The sequence below is a fragment of the Sitophilus oryzae genome, unplaced genomic scaffold (genome assembly GCF_002938485.1).
Source record: "Sitophilus oryzae breed Bouriz unplaced genomic scaffold, Soryzae_2.0 scaffold_801_pilon_pilon, whole genome shotgun sequence".
Classification (NCBI taxonomy): Eukaryota; Metazoa; Arthropoda; class Insecta; order Coleoptera; family Curculionidae; genus Sitophilus; species Sitophilus oryzae.
In genome coordinates this window covers 1,078,000-1,105,686 of record NW_022147419.1, presented here as the reverse complement: position 1 = coordinate 1,105,686, position 27,687 = coordinate 1,078,000, and the positions used below count along the sequence as shown (strand labels likewise).

Genomic DNA, 27,687 nt, shown 5'->3' with positions numbered 1-27,687 from the left:
GTTAAAAGACCATACCATAACTTGGTATACTGATGTTTCCAAAACCAATACGGGAACAGGGATCGGAGTGTTTGGGCCGAGAGCTAAATACTCCGAACCAATGGGCACTTACCCTAGTATTCTACAGGCAGAAATCTACGCTATCGAAAGATGCGTACAACTTATCTTAGATAGGAACTATCGGAAACAAGAAATAGCCATCTTGTCTGATAGTCAAGCAGCGTTAAAAGCGATCAACTCAGTATCAATCAATTCGAAATTGGTCAAAGAATGCATAGAGAAGCTGAATAAATTAGGCAAAGAAAACAAAGTCCTCCCCACTCTGGGTGCCTGCTCACCAAGGGATAGAAGGCAATGAAAAAGCAAATAATCTAGCTAGAAAAGGAGCGAACACTCCACTAACTGGACCAGAACCGTTCTGCTTTCCAAGTGGTAACCAACTTAAGGCGGAACTCAAGAACTTGGAAGATTCCATCCGCAACCTGGAATGGAAATCTTGCAACGGTCTAAGACACTCGAAGAAGTTTCTGAGGGCTTATGATCAAGAAAAATCACAGATCTTCCTGGGTTTAAGTAAGAACAATCTTCGGATTGTCACGGGGTTTTTAACAGGACACTGTATCCCAATGAACACCTCAGTAGAAACTAAGAAGAAACGGCGAATGCAGATTCTGTGGGGAAGATGGGGAAACACCAGTACACCTCATCACTGAGTGCGCCGAGACGACAACCATTCGTGCCATGAATTTTGGTACGACTGATATTGGAGATGGAGTACCCTCTATAAAACCGTCCCAGATACTGGCTTTTGTCAAAGTCCTGGGACTGTATGATGAGTTATGACTCAAGAAAGGGGGACACAATGGATCTGTAAGGTCGCAGTGATTAACCCCCTCCCACTCATTCTAAATTCTAAAAAAAAAATTCTAAAATAATTTTTAAAGTAACGTCAATATTTGGATGAAAATTGGTGTCTGGGTGTTTTTTGACATGAAACATTTGATTTTGATGTCAATATAACTTCCACTTGTAGGGGGCACCACCTACATATTTTTTAACTGATTTGAATAGTAATAACATTTTGTCCGTACCTGTTGCTGAGTAAAAAAGATACATTTGCGACATTTTTTACGTAAAAAAGGCCTCTTTGTAAAAATCGCTACGAGTAATGGTTCTCGACATATCTGGAATCGAAATTATCAATACCTGTCATCATTGGCATAAATTAAACATTGCTAAATAGTTATTAGACTGAAATCATAAATTTGAAATGATTGAATTTGAAATCATAAATTTGAAATGTTTGTGTTCCCAAAGTTCAATAGAAACTGTTTTATAATAATTTTTTCGAAGAAAAATTTGTGATTAATTTAAAAAAATTAAAAATACCCAAATTTATTATTCTTCTTCTTCGTCGTCTCTTCATATCTGAAGAATCGTGACATTATGGCTATGTGCAGCTGGTGATTTTGATCTTCCAGCGTTTCCGCCTCTCGGAGATTTGATTGAAATGGATCACCTGTAATATTTGCTATTTGATTAAGCCATCCTGATGGTGATCATCCTCTGGGTTTTCGACCTTCTACTTTGCCTTGTACTATGAGTTTTTCAAGGTTGTCTTCACGCGAGTGATATGACCGAAGTGTTGCAGGATGCGGCTACGGCAGATGGTGGATAATCGATCTGTTATTCCAATTTTATTATTTCAGTCAAATAACTATCTACTCAACTCATGTTTATTTTTGTCAATAATGATATGTATTGACTATTTCCATTCTAAATATCTTGAGAACGGGTTGCTCGTAGCGATTTTTACCAAGAGACATTTTATGCGTAAAAAATTATAAAAATGTGTATTTTTTCACTCAGTAGTCTTAAACTCTTCAAAACAGTTAAAACGCATGTATGTGGCGGCCCCTACAAATAGTAGTTTTATTGACATCAAAATCAAATTTCTCATGTCAAAAAACTCTTAGGCACCAATTTTCATCCAAATATTGAAATTATGTGGAAAAATCGAAATTAAAATGAAACTTCTACACCCTGTATCTCTGAAACTTAGCATTTTAGGACATACATTTATACGAACTTTTTTACTTATTTTTATCTGCAAAATATGTTGCCGAAATTTCCGAAATACAGTTCGGACCACCCTGTATACAGGGTGGCCCAATATTCCATGGACATAGAACTATAGTCTATAAAATGAATAACTTTGAATTTTGACCGTTATTTTTTACCAACATGGCAAATATAAAATCTCTCTGTCCAAAAAGTTACTGATATTCTTTAAAATGAGTGCCTGAACGAATCAGATAGGTAACTCTTTTTACTTTCGTGAAATAGAAAAGGAAAATAATAAAACAAGTGACAGTTCTTCCTCTTCTTGCAAAAATCAACGCGAAATGTCATAACTGACAAAAGTAAAATGTCATCAGCCTTTGACATTTCTAAATATCAGACCAACGCCGTCTCTAATAGAATAGCCTCGGAGCGAGATTTATGACGTCACGCTAGTTAGATACCGCGGATTAATAAATATGTTGTAGAATACATGGAAAACATAATTATTCCTCGTATTTTTGGTTTGTATTTTAAGAATGATATAGTTTACATGAAATATACATAATATACAGTTAATAAATGTTTTACAATATACAAATAATGAATAGGTACATAAGATAATGGGTAAAATGTAAAATATATTTTAAATTTTGGGGTTTGAAAATCGATCTAATTTAACAAAAAACATTCAATATCTACTAATAGTGATATATTATTATTTCCATTCACAAAATTTATATGTATATTTTGCAAGCATCAATGTTCGAAAAATTATATTTGCAAATAATACAATATCATAGAAAAAAAGGCGTCAGCGATGGCTATAGAATAAAGATCGCTGTCATTTTATTTGTAAAATTATTCTCTAAAATTTTGATTTCCTTGGAATTTAGGTTCGGGAAAAACGCTGATTAAGTTTTTATTTGGTTTTTCATTATTTTTGTTGGTTTAAAAACGTTATAGTTAACGTTTATAGCCTTCATCAGTGTTGTGTCATATGAAAAAAATAGTGTCGAATATAATCCAAAAAATTACATATACGAGGAACAATTATGTTTTCCATGTATTCTACAACATAATTAATCCGTAGTATCTAACTAGCGTGACGTAATAAATCTCGCTCGGAGGCTGTTCTATTAGAGACGGCATTGCATCAGCATGGCCGCAAGTTGCTAACCTAATAAAATTTACACTAGAAAAGCCCGCGGGAACTGTCAAATTCAAAGTTATTCATTTTACAGAGTATACTACGTATTTTTAGAATAAAAATAAGTTCATTGGACATAATTTACCTCTATACAAAAGTGCTTCGTTTGTCCGTTAGAGGGCATCAGTCAAAAATAAACGCCAACGTTAATTAATCTAAAATTTATTATTTTTTTTTCAGCCTTTTATGAAGCTTATTATCAAATATAATTTGTAAAAACCGCTGAAAGTTTTAAAATACTTTAAATACAAAAAATGTTTGGTTTGGTCATTTTTTAATTCTCCATCTAACGGAGAAATAATATACAGAGCGTTCCATTTAAAAAAAACGAAGAAAAACTATTTTATAATTTAAAAAGTTTGGCATACAATTTTGAAAACCCTGTATGGTTAAAGATTACGATATTTGTAGCAAAGTAAGTACAGACCCACTACAGTAAAAACCTAATATAGTTTTGATTTCAGGACATTTCTTGTATTTTTAATTATTTTTGTAAATAAGGCTGAAAAAATATTTTTTTTACTTATTTATTAATATCTTTGAAACTATCAAAACATATTTAATAATATCATAGGATTATGCAAAGTGATCAAAAAGGAAGCCAAAATGGCAATAATTTACAGGGTAAAAAAAATCATCCCGATCCATTCACACTTTTTTGAGCCAGCCTTTTTTATTATAGGAGCTACAGATGCCCGACGCACTATTTTCGGACTCTGTATATTACAAAAATTAAAATAAAACCCTTTTACGATATTTATCGAAAAATATAAAATTGAAATACTCTCTACCGGTTTTCATGATGGCATTAACTGCAATAAATCTCTCTCTGAAAATTACACCTCGCGATAATAAAGCCATTTTATCTATAGCATCGTCTCCGGCGACTGGAAATATGCCACTTACGATTGTTTGCAATAAGCGAACTCTAACCAAAAGTGGCTCCTTCAAGATACTCAGCCACGATCTCCATAAAACGGCTCTGAACTGCGCGCACCACGACGCCCTGTAAGGACTTCTGTTTCCGCTGTCGATTCCACCGATGCCGTTCTGCCATATTTCCGTCTCGGTGTTTTTTAAAAACTCGCCTATCTGGAACAATCAGTAGAATCATTTTATTATAATATTTCAAATAAACGATGCAAAGTACATTTTTATTAATAGTTGGAAAATAATTATAAAATCATACTTTTAGTTTAGCATTTACTCCGATATTAATTAGTAATAAACGTGTATCAGACACAATTAAGTTATGAATATACGAAAAAATATTTGAAGAAAAACCTTGTGTCCATTAATTACTTTAGTATTATTATTTTAATCTAACAAAAGCTTGTGTAGAGGAATCTCAAGTGCAGTAAAACTTGAAGGAAAACTATCGACCTTCCTTTTAATCAACAATGGCCTCAAACAAGGAGATGCGTTATTCCCACTTACTGTTTTTTAGTTGTAGTAAAAACCAAACCAAGCCAACACAAAAATGTTTCTCTTTCGAAATCAAGGTCCTCGCACTTTGCTGGCTTTCTCTGATGATATAGATATAGTAGGAAATACAACTATTAATGTTAAGGAAGAGTTCATAAAGTTGGAGAATGCTGCAAGAGAAACTGGTTTACGAATCAACAAAGATAAGACAAAATATATAACTACAACAAGAACAGAACGACGCGACGAGACAGAATAGGACAGAATGTGACAATAGATCAATACGATTTTGAGAGTTCAGCAGTTCAAATATTTGGGAGCTACGATCATCTCTGATAACAACATAACACAAGAGATTAACAACAAAATGCAAGGAGGAAATCGCTGCTGGTTTACACTTCAAACAATAATGAAATCGAAAAATGTATCCCGCCGTACGAAAATAAGAATGTATCAAGAAGTTATAAGATCGATAATGACATATGCAAGTAAAACATGGACGATGACAAAACAAAATGAAAACCGACTAAAAATAGCAGAAAGAAGAATTATAGAGGGATATACGGACCAGTAAAGAACAACGCCACAGAGCAATATAGAATAAGAACAAACAGGAAATTGGAAGAACTATATAACCAGCCAGATGTAGTGAAAATAATAAAGTCCGAAAGACTGAGATGGGCCGGCCACGTTAAGAGACAACATCAACGTCTCGTCAAGCTGGTATGGGAAGAAATCCCGGAAATAAAGCGGCAGCTGGGAAGACCAAGAATGCGGTGGAGAGATAATGTTGCTACGGACATACGGACCCTAAAGATTGAGCGAGCAGAAGAACGAATGATGGACCGCAGCGAGTGGAGGCAGATTGTAAAGTCAGCAAGGACCCACCCTGGGTTATAATGCTACAGAGAGAAAGAGAGAGAGAGTCCATTAATTTCTTTCCTGTGGTGAAAAAAACACTTTTTTTCAAAAAAGTGTAGTTGTGTTTTATACAATTTATTATTAGCAACTAAGAATCATAGCAATTTGGAATAAAAATGTAAAAATTAACTTCTACAAAATTAAACATTTAGATAAATATTTTGGTACAAATAATGAAATTATACCTTTATATAAATATATTTATATACTCTGTTTTTTTTTCTCAGGTAAGATTTCGACAGACGATGACAGAAGAAAAGCAGATGACGTCCCATACCAATCTATTTATTTTACTAAAAAAAGTTTCTAATAATTTTTAAGTTAACTATGGATGGGTTTAAATATAAATCCGTCATCCGTCGTGCGGTTTTAACCAGTTTTATTGGTTTATTTCAAAAATGACAGTTTTTGAAATAAACCAATAAAACTGGTTAAAGTCAATACAATTTTATTGGTTTGACGAAACGATGAACGACAAACGGACGCCGATGCGTATGAACTCGCCTTTAGATTTTTGACGCTTGTCCACGCTTGTCAAAGTCTTGCCAAATTAGAGGTTATAATTTTGTGTTAACTTTTATCAGTTTTGTCAAATACCCTGCGTTTTTGAAGATGATGCATTTTGATTCGTGTTATTACGTGTGTCTTTTGAAGTCAAGTGGAAGAAAAATCGAGTGAAAATTAACTGTAGACCCAGAGCACAGTTTATGGTTAATAGTCGCTGCCCAGGCAAAAAGTCTTATACACCAATAAAGTTACCATCATTAAAGTTCGTATACCATCTAGTCGTAGATAAGTGCATCTCGAATATGGTAGAAGGACCATACTAAACACATACTAAAAACTGGAGTAGCTGTAAAATATCGACATTACACGATACGTAAATAATGGATTTTAGTACTGCACAAGAAAAATAATGCAAAAGGTACTGGTTTAAAAACTTAAGATTAAAGTTAATTAATCAACCTTTAAGGTACCTCTAAAATTTGGTAAGTGTTATTAATAATACAATAGTTTGTTTTATTTATGTTGTTTTATTTATTTTTGCGGAATATTACAAATTTGTATTTGTACATCATTTATATTGATAAATATAATCATAAATGCGGGAAGTTTCATAAAGTTTTGTATTAACACATGCCGTTTTTTATTAAATTAAATAACTCGATTACATTTTTTCAGTTTTATACAGTTTTTTTCACAATATTTTGAAGTAATCACTTGTCAGTCAAATTTTAAATATAATAATTTCCTGCTATGCTTTCCAGTTGTACCAACTTATTTCTTTGTAAAATAAAATAAACTACTTTGAAATTAAAATTACAGACACATCTATCACTGTCAAGGATCTTCTCGTTGGACAGACTATATAATGTTTTTATTGCTAATTAAAAAAAAATGTGTATCATAAAAAATTAAATTATGAAGATATAGATTTATTGTTACTTAAGGACCAAGTTAATGTATGTAATAATTGATATTTAGACAACGTTCATTCGACACAGATTTAAGAAAATTCCTTTAACAATAGTATTACTAATTTATACGTATTATCCCGGTAAAATGAGTATATATTATAATAAGTAGGAAAAAAATAAAAAAAAAATAATATTAGTTTAAAAACTCTATAACTGAACAATTTTTTTAAAAATAAATTTATTCCTTCTCTAAAATCAATTTATTAAACAGCAGTATCATTTACATTAATAATACTAATAAAAATGGACAAGATATTAAATTCTACATACCTTAGTACTAGATTCTAAAGTAACGCTCATTCCAGTTTCTGACCTCTCATATTTGTCACAAATCATATTCACAGCGTGTTTGCAAGACTCTTCATTCTCGGGTACAATTGCCAACAACTGTATAAAATAATCCGCTGGGTTATAATTCTTCGGACAAGGTGCTTCTAATCTAAAATCCAAAAAAGACATAGAAACTATTTTTTAGTATTATAAAATACGAATCTGCTGTAACTTTTATAAATAAAAAATTGGCCAAGTGCGAGTCGGACTCGCGCACGAAGGGTTCCGTACCATTCATTATCTATACAACATTAGACACTATATTATTACAAACTTTTTTTTCGATTCAGCTGAAATTTTGAATGCGCGTATAAGTAATTTAAAAAAATGAAGAAACACATTAGTAAAAATTGTATTAATCAATAATAAATATGTAAAAAGTAAAAATAAATATGTAAAAATATGTACAAATTAAAAAAAAATACGATTAAAAAAAGGCGCCTTGACTAAGATTCGAACCTGCCTTACTACAGCTCCAACGTCATAGCAGCGTAAAGTCCTAACGCTTTAATCACGCGGCCACCGAGGACTTGAAAGATTCTATGTAAAATTCTTACTTAAAAGATAATGTTTAGTGAAAGTACTTTTTTATTTATAACATTTATTTAATTCTGTTTTTAGTATTTGTTCTTTTAACGGCATCATAGATACATTATCTGTAAAAATTTCAACTGTCTAGCTATAACGGTTCATAAGATAAACCTTTGTGACAGACGGACGGACGGACAGCAAAGTCTTAGGGTTCCCGTTTTTACCCTTTGGGTACGGAACCCTAAAAACAATATCAATATAGCATACAAAAAGTATAAGGTGCAACTATAGATGACTAATATAATTAATTAAATATAAAACAAATTTTAATAAAAAACCTTACTCCCTGAAAAATATATCTGCTTCTTCTGGCGTTCCTAAAAATGCTATTCTTCCTTCGGCCATCAACAGCAATTTGTCAAACATGGCGTATAACTCAGACGATGGTTGATGTATTGTGCAAATCACCGTTTTACCAGCAAAAGCCATCTGTTTCAGAATTTGAACAACGTTCATTGCCATAAATGAATCTAACCCTAAGAATAAATAGGAAATATATTTTCAAGAGGAACTGTTACTATTTTTAAGTAATTTAAGTGATGAAAAAAATGTAAAATATTTTATAAATAATATTGAAAGTACGTTCCAGATCAGGTACCTACATATAAAAAATAAAATATAAATTTCTGCTTTACCTGACGTTGGTTCATCGCAGAACATTAACGAAGGGTTAGTGAGTACCTCAGAACCAAATGACAGTCTTTTCTGTTCACCCCCTGATAAACCTTTGAGTCGACCAGGGATTCCTATACAGGTGTTCTCGCATTTGTTTAACGACATCTAGTAAAAAACAACATAAAAAACATTGGCCCAAATAATTTTTTTTCAAATTAATTTTCAGTTTTTTTTTCATGTTACTACAGTTAATACACTGTTTTATTTTCACAAAAATATACCTACCTCCGATATTACTTCTTCCACCCTTTGCATTCGTTGTTCATAAGTAAAATGTTTATCCATTCTAACCAGTGCCTAAAATATAATTTATATCAAATACTATAATAAACCACCTCTAGTATCGAGTTCTATAAAAAGGAATAAACGATTATCTTTGACAGTCTCATGATTAAAAGAAATTCTATGAAATAATTTTACAGTTCGTTGTAAAGGTTACGTCAAGAGAAAAAAAATGTTGTTTATTTTGATATAATAGAACTCCAGCTAATGTCTACGAGTATTGTAATAAGGCTTTAACCGTCATTTTTTATTACCTATAAAATCTACATATAAATATCATGTTTTTCATAGAAAAATATTCTAGTGATATATAAATTTAGCAAAATATGTCGTACTTATAGTAACGTTTACCCTCAAATATTCATTCGAATCGCTAAAAGCACTTGGAGAAAAATTATAATAAATCGAAAAATAATGAAGATTTAACTCCCTGTAATCCGGTGTTTAACCATAGTAAATTTTTGTTATTTTTAATATAAAATTCAATTGAAGTGATTAAAAAGTACTCCCTCAATACAAAAAGAAACACAATTAAAATTAAGGAATAAATAATAAATCAAATTCAATACAAATTTCACTGGTTTGAAATGACGCGTAGAAAATTGTGACGTCACCTATCAGCATTTGACTGAATAGTTGACAGAGGGCGCGAGCCTCTGAAGAATAATATTATGGCGTATCTAGTTTTCTGCTACCGTATATACGATATATGTTAGATTTTTCTATTTTTATTAAGATCGTTAAAAAATACGTTTTTATGTGGAATTATTCTTTATTACCCCAATGTTAAATTTACTTTTATATTTTTTACTATTAGAAATGTAAACTTAAATTTTTATAATTAACAGGTTACTGCCATTTTTATCGAAGCACTAAACACTACCAAAGTTGTTCGGATGTTCGAAGCGTTCGAGGGTTCGATGTTAGATTTGTATTTTGTGGATTTTGCGTTTGGCGTTAAATACTTTGAGTTTTCAATTTTGTTTTATTGTACCCTCTTTATTATTTTTGTAATGAAGGGTGTTAAAGTTTGTTTTGTGAAGGGCTGTCTAAATAACTCTAAAGGCTCTCCAGAAAAAGTTTTTATAACTGTTCCTTTGGATGAAAGCCGCCGAAGAGCCTGGTTTGAAGCGGCAAGACAATAATATGTCAACAAAAGTAAGATATTTTGCTGTGAAGATCATTTTAACGTAAGTTCCTTAAGTTTTATTTTACAATTAATTTTATATCTACTTTAAAATACATTTTTAAAAAAAATGATTTTTATTTACCTTTCTACCTGGCAAATCGTGACACTTTTGATAGGTGACGTCAGAGATTGCAAAAGTGTAAAATTTGAAATTCTTAATATTGATTATTTTTTTTTTTTTAAATGGGATGAAATTGAAGTAAAATAAAAAAGTACGGGTGTCGTAAAATTGTATGAAGATTAATTATTTGCCATGAAAAAACTATGGTTAAACTCCGGATTACAAAACAAAGTAGAATCGCGCCTATGTTGATATAAAAAATAAATCTTAATTTTACATGAAGAATCTTCCCACGAGAGATAGCACAATATGTTTTTTGAAACACCCTGTATAATCAGAATTGTATTTTTAACAATATTGCAATAAAAAAACTATGGTTAAACTCCGGATTACAAAACAAAGCAGAATCGGGCATATGTTGATATAAAAAATAAATCTTATTTTTACATGAAGAATCTTCCCACGAGAGATAGCACATGTTTTTTGAAACACCCTGTATAATCAGCAATATTTTGCATTCTTGAAAAAAAAATATAGAACTGTATATCATACTCTAATTAATTATGTATGATATAATATATGACTAACTTTTTTTAAAGAAAAATTTAAACTAATTCAAAAATACGACTTTTTACTACTAAATGATAAAAAATTCACCTGAAATATCAAGTGTTCTTTGACAGTGAGTGTCCCAATAAACATATCAGTCTGTTGAACATACGCTGAGCGACTAGCCAAAGCAGTCGAATTCACAGGAGTACCATTAACACATCTTGTCCCAGTAATTGTGATATTTTTACTAGAACGAAACGTCAGAGCGTTAAGCAGTGTTGTCTTGCCCGCTCCACTTGAGCCTAAAATTGCCAGTAATTCCCCTGGTCTGGCAATACCGCTAACTAGAAAACAAGAAAATACATTAGAATTAACACTTCCTCTTCTTTCCGCATCTAGTTTATATAAAGTGGAATAATGAATGTGTTCAGTGCATCGTGTAATTGTTAATTTAATGTCGGGAAGTTTGGAATGAACAAAGTGGGTCAATAAAGAAAGTTAAATTAGCAAGTTTGTACTGGAACTAAAAGTACAAAACTTCGAATTTATGGTGTTCTTAAGAGTATATCAGTACAATTATGTTCAGTGTGTTCAAGATTATGTGGTACACAATGGAAAATAGCTTATTTTACTTATGAGTCTATTACGCTGTACTGTTCCTGTACCCGATCCTGTCGTATTAAGCCACACCCAAAAATCGAAACACCATCGTTACAAAACCATATAAATTATATATCACTGTAATCACAAAACTGCAATCTATTGCCGCATTGTAATGGAATTTTAAATTATGTCTTTATTTTCGAGAAAATTTAGTCCAAACCTAAGGAATATTTTGTTGATGTTTGACCATAAAAATCTTAAAAATAAAGAAGTTGTCTAAAAATGTGCTACAATACGGATATAGTATCATCCTTTATCTTTAATTTCCTTCTTCATTTGTGTAAAAATACCTAGCCAGTTTTACGTAAAACGTTAAATGCCGAACGCTTATTTTGCTACTTTTTCGGACTAGTAAAATGGACTCTTAAATATTGATTACAGTTGAGGGTTGGAACCTTTCGTGTTACACAGCAAAATAAAAAACTGAGATTCAGATTCAGTTTATAATTATCTGCTGATGATGCTAACATGGTTAGCGAAACGCGCGTCCAGTGTAAAAGTAAAAGTGTTTTGGTGTATTGTGGTGATTTAGTGTTTTTATTTTGCTCTTAAATATTGGTAAACAAGTCGGTACGGTCGTCAAATTCACAAACTTTTTAATATAGTGATTTATATAAATAAACCAAATAGTTTCGGGATCTAGTCAAGTAGTTTCTAGTTTATCATCAAGCAGATAAGAGTCGTCTATAAGATATAATAATGTCTTAATGGCAATTAAGTTTTTTAAGATCATCCCGAAAGAGGATGCTAAATTTGGAGGGCGTTATAAAACTGGTCTGTTGCCGTGCAATTGCCAAGTCATTATAATTATTACATAATTAAAGATGTCTAACATTAATACAGTCACTATAATGTTAATAGGTAATTGATTAGATAACAATTTGTTATAAATTTGTTGAATTAGGTGCTTCCATAGATACTAAGGCTAGGCGCTGACGTGCAATTTTGTGTCATCCGGTTATTGACATAAAACTTCTTTACGCGCGCTGAGAGTAAAAATTGAAGGCCGTGACACGCGAGCTAGCGTCACGATACGCGACACGTCATGAAGAGTGGTAATGATAGAACCCATCATGAATGGCGAAAAAATTGTCCGATTTAAATAAAATTTGGTAAGTAGATAGACTGGACCAAGACCATCTTAACCAATGACTTAAGAATATAAGGACATGTAACGCCCATATACGGGCTGCAGCAGAATTTGTGACCTTAAAGGCCATTCTTTTCATGGCAAACAATGAGTCATCATTTGGTCACCAGCGACAATTTTAGCGATTTTTAATAGTTTGTGTGTAGTAAACTTTGTATAAACTTTATTACAATGGTGATTAGTTGTTCAGCTTTCAAGTATAAAAGCAGCAGCGATAAGAAAGAGCCAGGACTTACGTTTTATAGGTAAATAAACAGTCCACTCCAACATTTTAGCGTTTTCTTATTGAATTCGATATTATCTTATTCTTCAATTTCAATTAACATCTACCTATATGTACTTGATATGTGCTATACGTCGATACTAGTTTAGTACCTTTTGTTAACATTTTAATACCTTTTTTAATAATTAATTAGTATGATACACCATAGGCGTAGTCAAAACAATTATCAAAAAATATAAATATTGCTTCAAACAGCTAGGTTAAGAAAAATATGTGCCACGGCACTGTTTGGTGACATCGGCACAATTTGCTCTCGGGTGTTAAAGTTGGATACGACGTTTCGTTTACATCTTCATCAGGGAGGAACTAAGGATTTGAAATTGAAGAAAAATTGTGGATAGATTTCGGCATAATTGGGGAAGAGCTACAGGATAATGCCCTCGACGTTTCGAACAGATGTCTCTAAATGGACAAAATCGTCAGGATTTTTCTTAATTATGGGTCTATTGGAATCAAACTCGACACATAGATAGTGGTATCCGAATGGAGTCCTCAGACGAACAGGCGGTCATTTTGATTCAAATTTTGTGAAAGTGAAGCAAATTATTTATTAATTTTTAATTTATTACTTTTTCAACATTTCAAACTACACTTTTTCAAACATCTTCAAATCCTTCAATTTGATAGCTCTCTCTGTTAGTAAGAAGTTTCACTTCAAATATGGGCACATAGTGCGCACACAATTTTTTTTTAGTTGCAGAATTGTAACCAATATATTGTTATGAAGTTGTGCACATATTATGCAATCAAATAGTCGGCAAATATGTTGTTTTCACTTCCGCAACTATTTAATCGGCAGATTCAAAATTGCATGTCAGTACCTACTAGCCTAACTGAAACAACTGACTTGGTTTTAAGTGATGATATATGAGAAGTGGATGAACCGCCTTGCAAGATTTGACGTGTTCTTAAAGTTTATATATTTTGAAGGGATAAATATTATATTTTATAGAAGATCCTTATTGAAGGTAGGATAATTATACTAAGAAACTTGTTGCTTTATATTCAAGAACACTGAATGTATTCAAGAACACTGAAAATTAAAATGTTGAGCTCTAACTTACCATTTTTCAATAAATGTTTCTTTTGTTGGTTATTTTGTTCATCCTGTCTGCAACACCAGCAGCAATAGTTTTCACTTTTGGGTACGTTGGTATCGGCAAACACGTTTATTGAGTTCCAAGAATATGTAATTCTTTCTTCAGGTGGTATGGATTTAGATGGAACTCCTCTTTGATCTATAGCCGTACCGTAAACTGGGATTCTAAAGGTAGTGAGTTCTTCTCCCGAAGCTGAAGAACTTCCATTCTAAAACAATTATTTATAGTTAATACTTTTTAGTTTTCTTTAAGTGCAGACCGAAAGTATGTTCTAGGATGTATCTCAGGAAAATATTTTAACTTCTATAAGGTGACTCAAAAAAGTGTGAATGGATCGGGATGATTTTTTTTAAATGGAACACCCTGAATATTATTGCATTTTTGGCTTCCTTTCAAATGACTTTACATAATCCTAAGATGTAGGAGAGTAAATATATTTCGACAGTTTCAGAGATATTAATAAATAAAAAATATATTTTTCAGCTTTTCTAAAAAAAATATTAAAAATACAACAAATGTCCTGAAATCAAAACTATTTATTTAGGTATTTATTTTAGATGGTCTGTACTTATTTTGCTATAAATACCGTAATCGTAAATCATACAGGAGGTTCAAAATTCTACGCCAATCTTTCTAAAATATAAAATAATTTTTCTTCGTTTTTTTTAATGAAACACCCTGTATATTATTTTTTCAATAGATGGAGAATTAGAAAATAAAAATTTTTGGTATTTATAGAATTTCAAATTTTTTTACGGTTTCGCAGATATTCGCGGTTTTATATTTCATATGGCATTTTTCACAGTAAATTTTTAACAAAGCCACCCAATGATTTTTCTCTCATATTTTACCGTTGAAATAGCCATATGAAATAATACTGCGTGTATCTGCGAAACCATTAAACATTTTCAAATACTTTAAATACAAAAGTTGTTCATTTTCTCCATTTAATAAAAAGAGAAGAAAAATGATTTTATATTTTTGAAGGTTTGGCGTACAATTTTGGACATCTTGTATGATATAAACAATTAACTTTTGAATTGTAATCATAAAATAATAAATACAAGAAGAAGTGTCAAGTCAATGTTAAATTATGGAAACAGCGTGGCTGCCTGGGTAACTAATTTTCAGATATGGCGGCTGGGACATTTGACATGACATAGACAATGACATAGACATGACAATTTCAATTTTATGAAATTTATTTCCGTTTCCGGTTTTTAATGGCGGGCTGTTCAGGAGGTTTAAATCAGGGTTAATATACTTTTTACTTTTTCTAGTAGTAAATAATACAACAAAATTACTCAAAAATATTTATTTGGAATTTAGAACAATGTAAATATGCAAATCAACACAATTAAAGAGCTATAAACACATAAACTACTGTATCAATATCAAAATATTTAAATAACATCAAAGATTCTGTGTTAAGTGAATTAGTAAAGTAACAGTGCACTGACTTACAGAAACATGAAGATAAATAAATGTTTTCACAGCTACACGGGCGTAAAACTAACTAACTGGAAGCAGGAAAAAGACAACAGGAACCCACGCTAAACCTGGAACCAAAAAAAATATGTAAAAAAACATAAATATAGGTACATAAGACTTTTGTGAATTAAATCAAACAGGACTTGAATGAAAATAAAATGAATAAAAAATATGATACATATACATCTAATACCTCATTTGTATTTTAAAAATAATCTACAAAAAAATAATCTCATACATAGATTATTGCTATGAAAATACATAATAGGTACCTATGTGATATGTAATTACGCATTTCTGTTCATCTTGTAGATAATTAATGTAGGCTAATAATATTTCAATAATCATAATTTACCTTGTGTAACTTGCTTTCAATTGCTCAAAATCTCCGATCAGTCTTTAAAGTAGATATACGGAAAAATCCTTGGCAAAGAATATCCCAAGATCCTTGGATCTAAAGCTAAAAAAATATAACAGTTAATATATTACCTATTTTTACATATAATATGGCCCATACCTACTACACGCAGAAACGTCGATTTCATCATTTTCTTTATGTAATTAATATCATATATACTTTATTAAAGTGTTAACAAGGAACTTTATATCAAAAAACATCTTTGTACTTATAAATTTCCGCCGAAATATCATAAACAAGCTTCTAATCAAATCTAAACGGCAAAAATTAAAATGGCGCTCGACCTTGCCAGAGGCCTCGGGAGTTGACACATCGCTGACACACAGACAAAAGAAGAGGACGCCGACGTGCATAAAAATGTTCCGTAACAGAGATTGACAGAAATCATATAGAAATACTCAGATTTTTGTCTAGGACAGTCTAGAAGGCCATGCTTTCTGCCTGGGTAGGACCGCGCCAGAACTGTTTCCAATTTTCCGGTTTACTGTCACCCCCCTGATTGTAATAACAGACCCCAACTGTCACTCTCATATATTCTTTTGCTATACAGACTTTACCTAAAATTATGCAAACTATCTTAGATTTCATTATGTTTTAATTATTTGTTTTATAGATCAAAAGAATAATTTAGTTCCACTGCAAATTAGAAATTAAAAAATTTAATTTTAATTATTACTGTTTATTCTAAAATAAAAAATAAACTAGGTGAGTAGCAGAGTAAAGGTAATTAAATAAATGCAAATATTTTTAGTAGTGGTATCGTAGTAACTCGTCTATGAGATTTTTTTCACGAAAAAATATTTTGAAAATTTTGTATTTGTCAAAATATTAGATTTTTTTTTAATATTAAGACAACATAGGTACAGTCTATCCAACGGTCGGATCCCTGACAGTGACAGTTGTGACCAGGGGGGTGACAGTAAACCGGAAAATTGGAAACAGTTGTGGCGCGGTTCTACCCAGGCAGAAAGCATGGCCTTCTAGACTGTCCTAGACAAAAATCTGAATATTTCTGTATGATTTCTGTCAATTTCTGCTACGGAACATTTTTATGCACGTCGGCGTCCTGTTCTTTTGTCTGTGTGTCAGCGATGTGTCAACTCCCGAGGCCTCTGGCAAGGTCGAGCGCCATTTTAATTTTTGCCGTTTAGATTTGATTAGAAGCTTGTTTATGATATTTCGGCGGAAATTTATAAGTACAAAGATGTTTTTTGATATAAAGTTCCTTGTTAACACTTTAATAAAGTATATATGATATTAATTACATAAAGAAAATGATGAAATCGACGTTTCTGCGTGTAGTAGGTATGGGCCATATTATATGTAAAAATAGGTAATATATTAACTGTTTTTATATTTTTTTAGCTTTAAACCCAAGGATCTTGGGATATTCTTTGCCAAGGATTTTTCCGTATCTCTACTTTAAAGACTGATCGGTGATTTTGAGCAACTGAAAGCAAGTTATACAAGGTAAATTATGATTATTGAAGTATTATTAGCCTACATTAATTTTCTACAAGATGAACAGATATGCGTAATTACATATTACATAGGTACCTATTATGTATTTTCATAGCAATAATGCTATAAATCTATGTATGTAGATTATTTTTAAAATACAAATGAGGTATTAGATGTATATGTATTATATTTTTTATTCATTTTATTTACATTCAAGTCCTGTTTGATTTAATTCACAAAAGTCTTATGTACCTATATTTATATTTTTTACATATTTTTTTTGATTCCAGGTTTTGTGTGGGTTCCGGTTGCCTTTTTCCTGCTTCCAGTTATTTAGTTTTATGTCCGTGAAGCTGTGAAAACATTTATTTATCTTCAAGTTTCTGTAAGTCAATGCACTGTTACTTTACTAATTCGCTTTAACACAGCATCTCTGATATTATTTAAATATTTGATATTGATACAGTAGTTTATTGGATTATAGCTCTTTAATTGTGTTGATTTGCATATTTACATTGTTCTAAATTCCAAATAAATATTTTTGAGTAATTTTGTTGTATTATTTACTACTAGAAAGAGTAAAAAGTATATTAACCCTCATTTAAACCTCCTGAACAGCCCGCCATTAAAAACCGGAAACGGAAATAAATTTCATAAAATTGAAATTGTCATGTCTATGTCATGTCAAATGTCCCAGCCGCCATATCTGAAAATTAGTTACCCAGGCAGCCACGCTGTTTCCATAATTTAACATTGACTTGACACTTCTTCTTGTATTTATTATTTTATGGTTGTGACTGTCATTTTAATGCCCAAGCAAATTGTATTTTCTGCATTTTTTATCTCTGTGTCTGTCGAAATCTCCCCTGTGTCATTGGGCTGAATATGCTAAACAGTAGCAGATGGCAGACTATAGTAAACAATGTAGAGGGAAAAAAACATAGAAAAAATCCAATGGTTCTCAAAATTTAAACAAAAATATTATTTTTTTAATTTTCAAAATAAAATAACTCATTAAAGTTGAGGGTTGCACCCTTTGGTGTTACAACAGCAAAAATAATACACTAATTCGCCACAATACACCAAAACACTTTGCTTTTACACTGGACATGCGTTTCGCTAACCACGTTAGCATCATCAGCACATGATGAAAACTGCTCAGATGATTAAAAAAATGTTTTAATCATCTGCTGATGATGCTATAACATGGTTAGTGAAGCGCGCGTCCAGTGTAAAAGTAAAGTGTTTTGGTATGTTGTGGTGAATTAGTGTTTTATTTTGCTAAAATAACTCAACTATTTTAGGATTATTTGAAAAACGGCAAAGAGAAAATATTTTTTTTATCGAGATCTACCGGCCCTGAAATATTTGCACTTATTTAAGGCTCACTCTGTATATATGTAGTAGAGAAATTTATATGAGTGTTCCATTAGTATTAGAACTATATTTTCTAAAATTTAAGGACATACCTACTTTAATTTAATATTTATTTACTAATCACCACAAACTTACCGAATTTTCGCCATTTTGTAGTCCATTTTTTGGAAAAAGAGGTATCCTCTCCTCACTGCTCATCCTAACTCAAAATTTTTGGAAAAAATCACAACAGAAAACAACTGGAACACTTTTTATAAATCGTTCTAATTTGTACGCTACTTTTTATTACATATTATCTTAATTTCTACGCTAACGACTGCAGTTACGTTAAGTAAACTTTTGCGAAATGAAATTCTCTATTTCAAAAACCAGCTACCAAATATTTATTTATTCATAAAGATATTATTTTATCTTCTGTGTTATATTTGTCTACGCGTTGCAATGTCTTGGAAAGTGGCAAAATGTACAGTAATGAGATTATAGTTAATACCTCTAGTAAATAAAAATACTTAGGTAAAATGATACCGTGCCTTCGAGTATACGACATTGATCGTGTTGAAATCGATAGCTTAGGGTATGTATAGGGTGTCACAAATTCAATGATAAATTTGAAAAAGCTAATTTTTAAACTTTAGTATAACGGGGCGACCCGTCTACTCTTTTTCATATCTCTAGTTCGTTTGTTCAAAAGATAGAAAATATGAACTATGTTGTGATATTTTAAACTTAAAAACGTTTACTAGCAAGCCTTGCAGTCGAACATTGTTCTTTTTAGAACCTCTTTTAGTGCGAAGTGTCTAAGATAGTTTAATAGCCGTAGAAAACTCATCGCAACTTTATTAGAATATTTTGAACGGGAAAGCAGTAGTAGTGGCCTTTTATGTCCCTTAAGTGTTGTTAAGGAGGTGAGTTTTGTTGATGTAAATAATAACTGTTTATATATTTATAATTAATTTTTGTTTCCTAAAATATTGTGATTAAAAAAATATATAAAAGTGGGCAACGCTGTGCCGGTCAAGCTTAATCACGTGACTAAAAGTTTATTTGATATGAACTATAAGTACATTTTTTACCATGTTATTTTTTTCTGAAAGTGTTATAAAGTTTTGATAAGTTTATCCAATTTTAACAACTCTTCACCTGTTTTTTTTCTATCAAAGACCTTTATTTTACCTCTCATTACAATAACTAATTTAACAACATATATTAAACTTTTCTTCCTAATAGGCAGAATCATAAAAATACAATGTTTTGGGGTTTAATATAATGTTGAAAAAATATTTTTAATATACACACATTATTTCAGAAATCAACATCAAGCGATTGTAGACCAAAAAAAACTTTTCTTTTTTAAATGTTTATTTTATTTAAATACAAAACATAAACAAAAAGTGACTCCTATAGACAAAATTTAAAAAATAAACACCTAAAAACAAAATTAAACTTTTTTTTTCTTCTTTAAACTTTCATTATTATCATTGTTCATTTTACTGCTATAATCTGTATCATTTAAACTGTCTAATTTATCTACTTTACGCTTTTTCTTTTTGAGTTTATCACCAAGAAAATTATCTTCTGCCACCACTTCATTTTCTACATTGATATCTTTACTCTTGTGATTTTTCTTCTTTTTTGTAGTAACAAACGCATCAGTTATTTCAACCTCATTCTTTCTCTTATTTTTTGACACCTTTTCAGTGTCAATATTTTTCTCGTTTTTATCTTCTTTAATATTTATTTCAGTAATTTCAACATCGTCTGTATTTTGTTGTTGTTCTTTATGTTTCTTATTTTTCTTTTTCTTCTGATTCAAATTTAATTCTAATTGTTCTTGTTCAAGTGTCTCTTCAGTTGTTTCATATAATGTTTCCTGATTTGAATTTTTATCCTTTTTCTTCTTTTTAATTTTTATTCCTTCAGTTTCATTCTGATTTACTAATTCAGTACTGTCTTTTCTTTCTTCAATATTTTCATTTATATGATCTAGATTTTTCTCTAATTTTTCCTTCTTTTTCTTCTTTTTAAATTTTATTCCTTCATTTCCATTCTGATTGACTAATTCAGTACTGTCTTCTATTTCATCAATATTTTCATTTATTTCGCCTATATTTTCACTATTATCTTTTTTCTTCTTCTTTTTAATTTTTCTTCCTTCACTTTCATCCAGATTTACTAATTCAGTACTAACTTTTGCTTCATCAATATTTTCCTTTGTCTGTTCTAAATGTCTTTCCTTCTTTCTTTTTTCATTTCTTTCATGTTTCTTCATATATTTTAAACTCCTCCCATTGAAAAACTGATTGTACTCTCCTTCCTTGCACCTTTCAAGAACAGCAACAAAAAATCCATTGGTTAGATCTTCTTCTGGCTTAGCGTACAAACAAAATTTTCCTATATCTCCAAAATCAGGCGAACCGAAATTTTTCCATGTTTTATTGATAAAAGTATCGGCTGGTACTAATCGGAACTCATTGTTTGTCTCTAAAACTTGCCTAACTACGTCTTCATTTTCTTCTGGATACAAGGAACAAGTAGAATATACAACCTTCTTAACATTAGGGTATCTAGTTAATGCGCTTCTTAAAATTTTGATCTGAAATCCAGCCAACTTCTCCAATCTTGCATTATTTTTGCTTAATGTCATTTCTACACGATCAACCATTCCTAAACAAATAAGGTTGTAAAATATATCTTAAGAATGCACCTTTTAATGTTTTACCTGATCCAGAACAGCTTGGATCGACTAAAATATATTCAACATCTGGAAAATCAGAACTGTTACACTCCAGCACATCTTTATTTATCGCCTTAATACATTTTGAACCTGAAAAAATATATACAGGGTGATTATTTAGTATTGCAAAAAGTTAATCACAAAATAGGCTTAAACAAAAATAATTCTGCCCTTTAAACATTCAACAAAGATTTGAAATAACTATTTGTCATCAGTGGCAAACATAATAAAGCTCTAACTGAAATCTTTTATTTCTACGGCTAACGTGACATCGTTTTAATGCATTCACACGCATTTATTGTATTACCTGAGGTTTCAACTATCTTATTTAGTACGTCAAATCGTTTGGGGTCCCTTTCAACGGCATAGATGGTGCCTTCATCTTTCATTAATGCAGCTAACTGTGTAGTCTTCATTCCAGGTGCTGCACACATATCCAAAATTATGCTTCCTGGTGGTGGGGATAAGATATGTACGGGTATACAACTTGCCTGTAACATTATTCAAACCAAACATTAACCCCATACTCACCATGCGCTGATGCGGTTCTTCGATGCGATAGGTTGTGCGGTAGTATGTTCGATTTTTGGGCGAGCCATCAAAAGAAGTGTCATAAAAACACAAAGCACGAATTTCCAAAGAACTAACTAATCACATCGACGAAACGCATCATACTCTTCGACGTATCAGCGCATAGTGAGTATGGGGCTTAACAAAACGATTTTTCCAAAAAATTATATTACTTCAATATACAGGTTGATCCAAATTATATTCGGAGAACTTTGGCAGCATATTCTTCAGATAAAACTAAGTAAAAAAGTTCCTATAAATTTATAGTAGTGGGAACTATTGAATGAATACTATCGAAACATTCGATAGTTGCAATTCATTCGAATAATTCGATAGTTAGTAAGAAAACATTCGTTGAAAACTATTCGAATAAAAATTATCGAATAGATCCGTCATCTGCCTTGAAATATTGTATTCTAGCAATTCGGCAGCAAAAACCATTCATTTATAAAATTCATTCATTTATGAAATTCATTTATTCGTCAGGATCGATTATAATAAAATATTAACTGAATTTTAGTTGTCGCCCGGCGACGTAGGTTTCTTTCTGAGAAACCCGACAGCGCAGCGGTCGGGGGCAATGCTATGAAAGAAGCCGGCATCTTTGATTTTTTGCGGAGTCAGATATAGATAAGGACACATTATTTTTTTTATTGAGGTGCAAGTATTTACACAGAAAATACATTATGAAGGGCGCTGTTGCCATATTTTGGTATTAGTTGATATTAGCAAAGAATATTATTGTTTGACTTTAGTTAGTTAAGGATAGTATGTCTATATATTCTGCATTTTTTTTATTAATATTCTGTTGTTACACTGCAATAATACTTGTTATTTTGGATGTAGGAAAATGATTTTTAATGTTTTTAAGCAATGACTGGTTTAATAAATAATAATAACAGTAATAATTTGTTATGCCTATTAACAACAAAATTTAAAATCATTTAATATAAATATTTTTTTTAAGTAGTAGCAAAATATAAACAACAAATTAGATGTCAAAATTATTTATATTAGATCCTATTTAAAAATAATATAGTCTCTAAATTTTTTGGGGAGCAACGTTGGTTTATTAAATAATAATAATAATTACAGAACTAATTTGTTATATTAACAACAAATTTTAAAATCATGAAATATAAACATTTATTAATTTTCTAAGCATACAGTGTAATGGAAGATAAATATAAATAAAAAATTAGAAATCAAAATTATTTATATTAGGTGCTTTATATTACTGTTTAAAAATTATATTTACCTTTACTGGCATTTACTTTAAAAAATAAATGAAATATTTCTTCGCAAAAAACTACATGTAAGAGAATTAGCATAACTTTTCGTTCAAAATACAAACATCGTTAACTTTTTTTTAAATTGGCACGTGTAAAACTTTCATTTTAAATTTCTCACCCCATAGTTTGAGTTCGATAACCATTTACTTAACCACATTACTTAAATATGATTATTAAGTTCAACTAATTCATATTATTAAAACATCTAAAATACAAATATGTATTTTTAAAATGTACCTAAATTGTAAAACTTACAATAAAGTTCATCTCATCTCTCTTAAAAATTGCTACTTCTTAAAATTTCCCATTAAAAAATAGACCATATATCATATAAAATTAAATAATTGAAAGATCGGACTACGGAAAACCACACAAATTTTCGGAAAAATTTTGACCACCTGCACATGCACACAATCGTCAATAAATAAAATTAAAAAATAACTACTATTTTAGTATTTTAACTATTTTAATAAACGCAAAAATAACACAGTATTTATACGGCGAAGTTATAAAAATTTGGAAGAACTAATAATGCACTGACGCAGACAAAAATCAAACGAATACTAAATTTCATTTATCAAAAGCATTCGATAGTCGTGGCTCAACGATAACCATTTAGTCGCACGGCGAGGTTGTCACATATGCTTTAGTATACAAATGAATGAATGAATTCGAATAAAACCATTCGATAGTTGAAATCATTCATTCATTAAACATTCGATAGTCTAATTCATTCGATAGTTCCCATCGCTATAAATTTATGTTCTAAAATGCTTCATTTCGGAGATATACAAGGTGTAGCAGTTTTATTTTTATTTCGTTTTTTTTCCAATAATTTCAGAACTAACGTTGATATTTGAATAAAAGCGAAATTTCAAAATTAATTCAGTGTCAATTAGTCCTACTTGTAGAGGGCGCCACCTACGTGTTCTTAACTGTTTTGTATAGTAATAACTTTTCGTCCGTACCTGTATAGAACTACTGAGAGGAAAAATATATATTTCCGTAATTTTAACGTAAAAAAGGTCTCTCGGTAAAAATTACTACGAGCAACCGATCTCAAGATATTTAGAATGGAAATAGTCAATACATGTCATTATTGACAAAAAATAAACATGATAGAGTTATTTGACTGAAATAATAAATTTGGGAACTTTTTTTTTAATTAATCATAAATTAATAATTTAATTTAATTAATATATATTAAAATAAAAGTGTTTCTGTTGAACCTTTTGGTATAAAAGTTAAATTTATTATTTTCAGGCTTATAACTATCTAATCAACCTTTTTAATTTATGTCAATGATGACATGTATTGATTATTTTGATTCCAAATATCTGAAGAACCATTACTCGTAGCGATTTTGATGAAGAGGCCTGTTTTACATAAAGAACTGCGGATATGTAATTTTTTACTCATTAATTTTATACAGGTTGGGATGAAAAGTTATTACTCTTCAAACCAGCTAAAAAATCTGTAGATGGAGCCATCTACTAATTATTTGGAAAAAATCGAAATAAAAATAAAACTTCTACACTCTGCGACTCTGCATCTCCGAAACTAAGCATTTTAGGACATACATTTATACAAGCGTCAGATAAGTATTTAATCGATTAATTTTTACGTCTTTTTATGTGCAGAATAAGCTAGGTACCGAAATTTCCCGAATACAATTCGGACCACCCTGTACACATTTTTGGTACATTTTAGTATATTCCTCCACTATATATTTATTCATCCATTTAAATTGTTTTATTTTAACCATATGTTTGTTTTAACCATATTTCTATTTTTTTATAATTTTGTTTAATTATTTTTTCATTTGTTGCATTTTTTCTCTGGCTTTAATTTATAGAGAAATATCACATGTAGTGTAAAACTTTAAGTACGTATATTCCTGATGCTTGTACGTGTAGACAAGAGTTATACAATATCTGACATAATTCCTCATTTTTTAATTATTAATTTATTTTTTCGCTTTCATTTGCATTGATTGTTTAAACTAATTTTGTACATTCTTTTTCATTCTAGCGTTAATTTTTATAGACATACATATTGTTGTGTATTCTATAATTTTTCATGTATATCAAAAAAAATTATACAATTTGAGGCATTCAGTGTTTAATTAATTTTTATTAGTTACTATTTTTTTTAGTACCTATTGTAGCTTTTAAAATACCTTTTTATGTATATGTATGTAGTATGTATGTATGTATGTAAATACCTTTTTCTTTTTTAATTTTAGTGTTTAATTTTTCTCTTATTTGTCTTTGTTTAAACTAATTTTGAGCAAGTTTTTACCTAATTTTTGGTATATTACACATGCATGTGTAAAATACAATGAACAATGTTGCAAATTACTTGAATAATAGTATTATACACTATATCCATTTATTAAATAGGTACTATTGATATTCGTGTAATGTTGTAATTTTATATTGTTAAATGTTGCAATAAATTTATTATTATTATTCAAAAAATACACAATTTAGAGAGAGCATTCAGTGTCAAAGTGAATTTTTATTTGTTACTGTTAATTTTAACTTAATAAGTTAATTTTAAGTATCCCTTTGATAATAATTTTTGCAGTATTCCAGCTTCTGGATACATTCAATTCTCATTTATATTTAAACTAATTTGGAGATATTTCTCATATTGTAAGTAATTTATAGAGACCATAAATTATAATTTATCTTATATCTATCATATATAATCAAATTAATACCTTATCTTGTAAAATAATCGCTCCCTGTTTATAGCCTGGATGGTTATAAAATTGTGTACCATGAGGAAAAATTAATAAATCAGAAATATGAATATCTCGAAGAAATAAGTCACCCTCCAACAAAGATACTTGCTCTATGAAACTATCATAATTCTGATGGTCTTTAATTTGTTGTAAAACCCACCCCTCCTCTTGAAAAAGCTCCAGTGATTCATTAAATGAAGTTAGCAATGTATTTATTCTCACATATCGTGGCTTCTTAACAATTATATTTCCTAGAATATAAATATAATATGTGAACAAAATTCTTAACCATACTAAGGTGAATTGTAACAATAAAAAAGTATTAATAGAATGAATTTATTAAGATTTATATAAATACATATAAATATCTACAGATACATACGCTTCAGTAAATAATATTAAAATGTGGAATGAAAGATACATCTATACATGTCTACACGAACTATAAAATAAAAAAATACTGTTTCAATCACAAAATCAATCTTCTTTTAATTCTAAACTTGATTTAGATGAACTAATAGTACTATCATTCACTATATTTCCATCATCATCATACTCTTGCTCATGATACGCTATATATACATACAATCCAATAATAACATTTACACTAATCACAGTAGCCACTACTGATACAATCATGTTTTCATTTCCATGAATGTGAAAATAATCTTCTAACGAATATTTAGTCCCAAAATATACACCAAATGGTATAGTGAACATTAAAAAACTAAAGAAAAGTAACAAAGCTAAAGCTTTGGCAGCTTGTTTTGAGTGTTGCGGCAATAGTGGGGCATCTTTAGGAATCTCAGATGCCTCAACTTCTTTATAGGAGTTAGTTCTTTGGGTTAGAATTAGATCTGTATTATCCATAACTTCCTAAAAAAATAAAAATCAATTTACCTTCAATATGGTTTACAGAAGAGTCACTGAGGTGGGCTTTAAAAGCTTGTTCATAAGCTAGTATTGTCTGAACTGGTTTAGCTTCACTTTTAGGTAATATTTTCTTGCCCCACATTAATTCTGATATGAAAACTTTTGCGAGCCATGGTTCTAAACGTGGTTCTTTCTCAAACAATTTAGTTCTCTTAAGTAACAAGTCAATTTCCTGAGCTCTCTGAAATGTTGTTACTACTAGAGCATAAAGAGCCTTTGTGTTCTAAAAAAACAGATAAATTAAGTTTAATAGGGGAACTTTAAAGAGTACAGAACCAAAAGCTAGCAAAATTTTTTGATAAACTCACAAAATGTTTTTTCTCATAAATCAAATGTTTTATACTGCCACCACCTCCAGCGACCTCCTGGCATATTTTAGCTGCACATTTATACAATTTAGGAACTTTAATGGAATGATTAAAATTGCTCATTGTCCAATGCACATAGTATTTTCTATTAAAATAATATAAAAAACTAACCAAAATAATTATTCAAAACTAGCCGATCACATGAACAAAAATAAACATAACCCTTTTAAAAAATGGCAAATGACAACTTTAAAAAATCCTAAGGAAAAATCATATATAAATGTCATATTTTATTACCACAGATTATAATCTAGAATTATTTCTTCTTTCAAAAAAATGGCAAAATTTTAAAAATTGCAGGTTTCTTTAATTCCTTTTAAAGT

General features: G+C 30.3%; 2 protein-coding genes across 2 annotated transcripts in view; both read right to left on the bottom strand.

The window, feature by feature from the left end:
* Window positions 1-19,186, bottom strand: part of LOC115888557 (ABC transporter G family member 36-like) — a 75,727-nt gene extending 56,541 nt beyond the window's left edge. The window contains exons 1-8 of the mRNA XM_030908309.1: window positions 18,854-19,186; window positions 13,936-14,179; window positions 10,881-11,119; window positions 8,917-8,988; window positions 8,652-8,796; window positions 8,300-8,492; window positions 7,366-7,534; window positions 4,178-4,363 (exon numbers count right to left, since the gene is read on the bottom strand). Coding sequence (XP_030764169.1) covers window positions 4,178-4,363; window positions 7,366-7,534; window positions 8,300-8,492; window positions 8,652-8,796; window positions 8,917-8,988; window positions 10,881-11,119; window positions 13,936-14,179; window positions 18,854-18,916 — 1,311 coding nt within the window. The 5' untranslated portion in view covers window positions 18,917-19,186. The remainder of the gene's footprint in view (window positions 1-4,177; window positions 4,364-7,365; window positions 7,535-8,299; window positions 8,493-8,651; window positions 8,797-8,916; window positions 8,989-10,880; window positions 11,120-13,935; window positions 14,180-18,853) is intronic.
* A 931-nt stretch (window positions 19,187-20,117) lies between these two features.
* Window positions 20,118-27,534, bottom strand: LOC115888561 (probable 28S rRNA (cytosine-C(5))-methyltransferase). The gene is made up of 6 exons (XM_030908314.1): window positions 27,305-27,534; window positions 26,964-27,219; window positions 26,040-26,314; window positions 21,760-21,943; window positions 21,438-21,542; window positions 20,118-21,382 (listed from the first exon to the last, which is right to left on the bottom strand). Exons 1-6 carry the CDS (start codon window positions 27,425-27,427, stop codon window positions 20,157-20,159), a joined length of 2,169 nt encoding a protein of 722 aa, XP_030764174.1. The 5' UTR covers window positions 27,428-27,534; the 3' UTR covers window positions 20,118-20,156.
* Window positions 27,535-27,687: the final 153 nt, after the last annotated feature.

Bases quoted from the DNA above. Each gene is read 5' to 3' on its own strand.
- LOC115888561 (XM_030908314.1), bottom strand. From the start codon at position 27,427: ATGAGCAATTTTAATCATTCCATTAAAGTTCCTAAATTGTATAAATGT. The intron at 21,944-26,039 runs GTATTAATTTGA...ATAATGTTACAG, and splicing joins CGATTATTTTACAAGATAAG to GCAAGTTGTATACCCGTACA. The intron at 21,543-21,759 runs GTAATACAATAA...ATATTTTTTCAG, and splicing joins TAAGATAGTTGAAACCTCAG to GTTCAAAATGTATTAAGGCG.